The 7,584-nt window shown below is 33.8% G+C and overlaps 1 protein-coding gene across 4 annotated transcripts in view; it reads right to left on the bottom strand.

Moving 5' to 3' along the window:
- Positions 1 to 7,584, bottom strand: part of LOC127869263 (nephrin-like) — a 39,229-nt gene that overhangs the window by 18,977 nt on the left and 12,668 nt on the right. For all 4 annotated transcript variants that reach the window (XM_052411651.1, XM_052411648.1, XM_052411649.1 and 1 more), the window contains exons 2-7: positions 5,499 to 5,573; positions 4,899 to 5,228; positions 2,855 to 3,196; positions 899 to 1,195; positions 434 to 733; positions 1 to 258 (exon numbers count right to left, since the gene is read on the bottom strand). The exon at positions 1 to 258 is cut by the window's left edge and continues 27 nt beyond it. In XM_052411651.1, coding sequence (XP_052267611.1) covers positions 1 to 258; positions 434 to 733; positions 899 to 1,195; positions 2,855 to 3,196; positions 4,899 to 5,228; positions 5,499 to 5,553 — 1,582 coding nt within the window. In that variant the 5' untranslated portion in view covers positions 5,554 to 5,573. The remainder of the gene's footprint in view (positions 259 to 433; positions 734 to 898; positions 1,196 to 2,854; positions 3,197 to 4,898; positions 5,229 to 5,498; positions 5,574 to 7,584) is intronic.

The raw sequence follows: 7,584 nt of genomic DNA, 5'->3' as shown, positions 1-7,584 counted from the left end.
TGGTGGTAACATTTTCAGCTTTTGTTCCTGTAGGTTCAAGGTATGTCGTTGCACTACAAGTTCTTGTTTGATTATCCTCTATGGTGACGTTAAGGATCGAGTCAGGAGAATTATTAGACCACGTAAGGACTGCTGGAGGATTCGATGTTGCGAGACAGCTTACACTCACATTAGTGCCATTAATTACGACTATGCTATTTGTAGTTATATTTGAACCGTTGGCACCGCCATAAAACAGCTGAGGTGTTGATGGTGGGTCTGCAGTGTAAACATTAAATTAATTTTGAAGCATTACAAGCATAATAAAGATTTAATTTTACAAAATCTAAGCCAAACGATGCAAACTTAATAATGTATTTTAAATAATTGAAGAAATGCATTACTCAATCAGATACAAAAAGCACATTCCAGAATAATAAACACTCATACTCACACAGAATATCGAGTTGGATGCTTGTGCTGTTGAAGCCTGGCACTGGGGCATGTAATGTTGGCTCCATTTGGTTCATGACGTTTACCAGATACATGTTATTCAAATTGTTTTGCACACTGTGAATTGTTAAAGAATTACCCGTTGCATTAGTGCCATTTGGTAAAACCCACCAATAGTATATCGGTGCTGGTTTGCTTGAAGAAGAACAATTGATTACAAGTGGCCTGTCCTTGATTGCACGCACGGTTCCCGATGAGATGTTTGTGTCGCCCACATGACACCGTGGTGGTTCTGGTGGAACTATATTTATAAAGTGATTTTGGTTTCGTTATTGATGCTAAGGTAAAAACAGGGCGAGAATCTAGCTTTTCGAACAATTTTATCTTACTATGCACTATGTATCCATATAAATCATGCAAATGTATACAGTTAGATAATCCAGCATTTAAGACATATTTAACATACATTGTACAATTAGTTCAATCACCGTAGTTGAAACTCCATCGATATGATCTCCAAACGACGTATTAAGGTCGTTCCTGGCCGTGCAATTGTATTCTCCTTCATCATTGATCTGTATATTATCAATTCGCAAAGGATTTGCCAATATTTCATATTTTAATTGGCTAAGCCAATATATTGTTGGTGTAGGATTTCCCGAACTGGTTCCATTCATGTCTAATGACTGACCTTTAACAACGCTTATATTGAAATTAACAACAGCGTTTCCCGAAACTACAATAATAGGCTTTGTGGGTTTACCTGCAATTACACAGATGCAAGTATTTAATTTGAAAATGGTTCATATAAGAAAAGAAAACAAGTCAATGCAAGACAATACACAAACAATAAAAATTATGACCATAAATACATATTAAAACTCGAGACGCATACGTTTGTTGAACAGTATGTCACAGATAAAATATGTAAATAACGTGGGATAAATAATTGACCGTAAAATCACATGTGTGAACTATGTCATATGTGCTTTCTCAGATTTTCATTGCTATCATCACCACCGTCGTCGGCCGTGTTAAACAGTGATAACAGTCATTAACAAGCTACGTAAATAATAATACTTATTAACCATCTATAGCTACATTTACTTTGTTATGTCGAACAATATTATACATGGCTTTTTTGTAAATATTCACACCAGAGCATATTGTGTATGTGAACGCCAATATCATAATGAGTAAATGTTCAATGGAGGGAAATATAAGCATATTTTAAGACATAGTCGATAGGGTCTGGGTGTATTGCCCGTTATGTATCAACGCAACCATACCCTCTTGAAAATAATACGTTTGGTATTTTTAATGAACATGTTAGAGCAGGAATCTAAGTATTTCAATACATTATCCTAATTTAACATTATCATTATATCGCATATTCAATTCATTATTATCACTAATCGTTTTGGCAAAATATACCACATATGATAGCTCTACTTCAGTGGTATACTTCTGCATATAAACGTTGTCATAACAAATTTCGGAGAACATTTGTATAACATAACGCACGTAATAGTTCTTGTTGATAACGTGTCCATCATGTATTGAAGTTATACAAGAACGAGTGCGAAGCTCGTTATTTCGATGTTGTAGATAAAAATCGTACGTTTAAGCTTACATTACATTGAATCAGTTTATATCCCTCCGTGGTAGAAAGAAGTACCTATTTTTAAAAAGTCCCCTTTCCTTTCTGGTTAAATCGTGATTTAGCGATCGCACCCATTGATGGGGGTAAGTTTGTTTATGTACGTGGCTTTCGTCGAACTATCACATCCGAAACTTTGTTTTCCAAGAGTGCTTGTCTTTGGCGAATTTTACTTTCTTTGAAGTTGTGAGACGATATATGTTTGACTGCAATTATCGGCAAATACATCTGTTTTCAAAATTATACAAGACTTGCAAACAAATAAGGCATGAACAATGCTTCGAATATTAGAAGTGTTATAATGATACCATATGAGAATTGGAATCATTGTTAACCAACGTATAAATGTTGTAACTTTTCTCTACAAAGTTTTATAGCGTTAAATTAAGGAAGAACATTTATTAACATTATGAAGCATTTAATCGCACGTCGCTTACAACACGGTTTAGCTCTACCCACAGTTACCGCTCGATTAAGTGCCAGTTATTGTTGAAAAATATGAAATGAAAACGTCACAACAATTTCATTTGTCTATGTATGCATGGACCTAAGTTATATAGCGTGATGATTTTTGTTTTGAGGAACTAGAATGAATATAATAGCAATTTATCATGACGATGATCTGGAACATTGTCGGTCGAGTTTTTGTTAATTCGTGTGACATATTCTATCCGTTACATGTTCAACATACGTTTAAACAATCCACAATAAAAACAACATGCATGAATCATACAATTCAGTTATTTTCTAAGCGTTACTTACGTAGTACATTAAGGACAGGCTTCACATCTGAAGTAACCGCATTTATACCGTTGGATGCATTACAGTAGATACGCTTACCCTGATCGTGTGGACCCACTAACAATGCTAACGTGCTTTTAAGGCAAGTAACATTGTCGTTATCAATATTGCAAGAGCTACTGATAGTAGAGGAATTGTGAGTTATGTTTGTATCATAATTCACAAACTCAGATACATCCTCAATATACCATTCGATTATTGGGGCCGGTCTTCCAGATGCATTGCAGTGGAATTGCTCTGTTTGATGTTCTAGTACAGATGCGTTTTGGAATACTGGTGTTAGATACACCGATGTAACTGGTACTGAAATGGATTTTAAAGTCCAAAAACAACATCAGCTTCTCCGTGATTGGTACGTTATGCAAACTAAAGGAAACAAATGAACATGCTCTATAGAGCACCATTATTGAACACCTTTAACCTAATCAGTGCATATTTCAACTTTAACAACATACAGTTATATGAAAATCAAATATTTTATGGACCACAGCTTTATTAGTGATAAGCATGGTTAAACATATCTCGAATGAAAACGATTCCGAAAAAATATATTAATGTGTGTTAGCATTTTGCTTGTGACAAACATTAAATTAAACGATATTAAACAGAAGCATACAATAATTCCAAAATCCACATATAATGTTACTTTTGATTCCCAAATATTGGCATTAAGAAATAAATATAAACTATGTGTGTTTTCGTTTAATTTGAGGGCGAATATTAAATGGAATTATCCTAACAGAATCGTTTAGAAAAAAGTTGTTCCTGGCATATTGTCGACAGTTGAATTAAATTGCATTAACGAATTGATAGGAAATTTCAAACGGACATTCTTACATTCAAGATTTGATTTTAGTTGGCAAAATACTTGAGTCATTTACACATGATTTACTGATGCTACTGATGCTAATAAAGGATCAATAACATGGAAAGACAATCGGGCATACGATCATGGTACTTTAAATCATTATGTAACCTGCTTGCTTATTTCGGCGTATCTGTCTATGATCATGTTTTATAAAGATGTATTGAAGTATTCATCGTTTTGTTTTAAATTTAGGGAAACCAAATCATAAACAGTAGTAGCTCTATTATGTCTCCAAATAATTGTTGAAATTATTAATTTTGATCGCGTCGATAAACAAACACATGTGTGTTGAGCTCTTGCCCCGACTCTCTTTTTATAGTGCTGATTGAATTATGAAAGAATATTAATAAACATCTCGTGCATTTATGTTCATAACATCAAGTAAACATGGATTAAAATATTGATATACGACAAAATATTTCCATAAAGTGTCACCTGCGTTGCAAGAGAGCACTACATGCCATTGCATTACTTCTGATACATATAGTAACTAATTTAGATTAATATAACACGTTAAGTAAGACTTTCATCATCAATTCATGTGCACGTTTGTAATCGCGAATCGTTAATATTGAGGTTTCTTATGGTTAAAAAATGAGCAGTATACAATCGCATATGCCCGATACAGCTATTGATGTCTGAGTAAATTAACTTTGTGGTCTTTAATTTCGTCTGTACGGCTGTACCGAGAGGCACGGTTAAAAATTACATTGCAATGTTGATGTCAACGCCATTAAAATTGTTTTTAAGACATGTATATTCGTTTTTATCTGACGGGTTTCTTAACTCATTTAAAAAGGCCTTGGCAAACAGCGTAGACACAGATGAGACGCCGCATGATGTGGCGTCTTATCAGGGTCTGCGCTGCTTGCTTAAAGGAATTTCTTTAAGAAATATTCTTAATATAGAAATTAATATACTAGACATCCCTAATTGTGGAAATAAATTGATCCAATTTAGGAGGATGGGAGAGTCCACTAGGCATAAATGGGTTAAACACCGTGCATACTTTCTCCTTCATACATTGTCTGCATAGCTCATTAGCAAATCAAAATAATAACACAATCGAACGAAGAAAACATAATCAATACGATTATATTTCAAGTATGGTTTTGTATTTTATACTAAAATCAATACCTTTCAGCAGTACGTCGATAGGGAAAGACGCAAACCCGGTTTGAAATTCGCATTCATAGCTACCCTGCCTTTCCGCTGTGAACTGTTTTATAGAAAACATGAACAAAAACTCTTCGTCCGTAGTATAGTTTCCATCCCATGACAAATCAGGGCATTCGGTATAGTTATATTGAATATTGTACAAACAACTCTGGTTTCTGTTATGTCGAACATCGATGAACGTTGGTGCAGGATTTGTATTGCATGCCCTACAAGTAAAACTTGCAACATCTCCAAGTTCAATAATGGGAAAGTCGACTTGAAGTACTGGCCTGCACATCGACGCTGACACTGTTAATTACAAATGCGTGTTGATTAAAAATGTTTATTATGTTTAATTTTTTTTTTCATTTTAAGTAAACATGTATCACAACATAATTTAGTTTTACTGCTATTGCTATTACAAGTTGAAGTCTGTTCACAGCAATGATCATCGTCATCGATATGTCCGGTTATACATATACATTAAACTATCACTCCCGAAGTTATAAGAAAGTAATTATGCCTACATGTATATTGATAAAGAGTACGGTTATTGAATGAACGTTAAAAAAGTCTCACCTGCATGCGGCACAAACCAGGCCACGATGAAAATTAATCCAGAACGCACCAGCATTTTGATCAATACCTAGTTAACTTAAATGGAAACAAATCATGATAATAATAGGCCTCGTAAATATGTATTAAGTGCAAAGTATCGGAGCATTAAGTTATTTACTTTTATAAAATTGACACCTGAATGAATTAGGAGTTACGCATTTTAAAATGATTATGGACTTTCAATTTATAAAGCTTTAAATAATTCGTCTCGAAAATACCATAACCTTAAATGTGTACATTCAACATTATTGACAAAAAATGATAGACATTAATGTTTCTTTAAATGCTAATGGTGCATCTAAGATTGTTTTAAAAAATATTTTCATAACGTATCCCGTGAAAAGCACTACAATACTGTTTATATGTAACAACGATCACTGCACAGTGTATTTTCATTTTTTGAAAGCAACCTTAACTTTCAGACATAAAGGTCCGTAATTAACAACAGAGTTTTTTTTAAAGAACTAATACACGTACAGTAGCATCTCTTTTAAAATTAATATTATCATAATAAAACATAGACGAACATGATCAAGATATGTCGGTGCCCACCGAATATAGGACTCATTCGTGCTATTATTTACGGCAAGTGACCATTGAACATTTAATATAGCACATAGTAAACAATACCACGTTGTCCGCCTTAACATGGTTGATGCAAACCACTTCGGGTTTTAACATGGTTGTAACCCTGAAGGGAACTGCGAAAAACAGAATACATCAAAAAGGAAGTACGTGTTAATACAAATGTACAACATATTTAATTAAAAAAACAGTACAAGAGAACATACATTCGTTATGATTACAAATTAAAAGCAAATTACTCAGTTGTTCGTTATAGCAACACAATTACATCTTTCCAAGGCACGATGAAATGAAACAAACCGGTATATGATAATTTTACACAAGCCGGCAATTAATACCGAATGCAAATAAAAAGTTTTATTGTTAAATTGCTTGTATACATTGCTTTATCACTCGCACGTACGCACGCACGAAAGCACACACTCGTGCACGCACACAGTGACTAACATCATTTTTCAGTATAAACATGCACAGCTATGACGTAAGCCGTTAGTATAATCAAATTACTGAAAGTACTGGTGGGGCGATTTTGCTCTAACTATGTGGTGGTAAAAACATTATACACCGTGATGCCAACCAATCACCTTTGTTGAAAAAAACCAGATGACATTAAGGAAGGGTGACAGGCTTTAAAGTAACATTACTATTCAAATCAACGAAAATTTTGTACAATTGTTCGTAAAATAAACTTAACCAATTAAAAATCAGTGTTCCGTATGGCAATTGTCGAAATTTCAACGTCATATGTGGTCTGGTAAAATAGATGTTTGTAGTTACAAAAAGCTCGTTTTTATTATTGTTTTGCATATCTATTCATACGACACATGAACACTAAAATGGTGTTTGTGTGTCGTATGAAAAGATATATTGGCGGGAATTAATTGTGGCCACAAATAAATAAAAAAGAGCATTTTGTATCTTCAAAAATCTATGTAATCATACCACATCTAGCGTTGAAATTTTGGCTATTGCTATAAGGAACACTGATTGTTAAGGTGTTAACTTTATTTTACGAAATACTAAACAAAATTTTCGCTGATTTTGAGCGTTATAGAGACTTTAAACATAATTTATAATTTAGCTATTAGTGTTAAAAGTAAATGCAGCTTTTTAAAACAAGACATTGCCGTACGTACCAATTCATATCTGCGAACGTTTGTGAATACAATTTTGATTATCATTTGAACTGGTGACCTAGATTTTTACTCTGACTTAGTGTTACATGTATCTGAGATTTCGTGAAGACAAATGTTGTCATAAAGTTTCTATAAATCATGCAGATTCAATTATTATTCAAATATATATTCAGTAAATTTATTTGCTGGATTTTAAGTCACACCGACACAGTGACTTTATCAGCCCCGGAAACCCGATATGCTGTGAAAAGTTGGATGTGCTCGGAAAAGTTGCCGATACATTTTGCTGAATGTCGGTAGGGTAAGTAAATCCAGTTCTTTAATTG

This window comes from Dreissena polymorpha, chromosome 2 (genome assembly GCF_020536995.1).
Source record: "Dreissena polymorpha isolate Duluth1 chromosome 2, UMN_Dpol_1.0, whole genome shotgun sequence".
In the NCBI taxonomy this organism is placed as follows: domain Eukaryota; kingdom Metazoa; phylum Mollusca; class Bivalvia; order Myida; family Dreissenidae; genus Dreissena; species Dreissena polymorpha.
The sequence above is the reverse complement of the archived record's forward strand: the minus strand, read 5'-3'. Positions and strand labels throughout refer to the sequence as shown.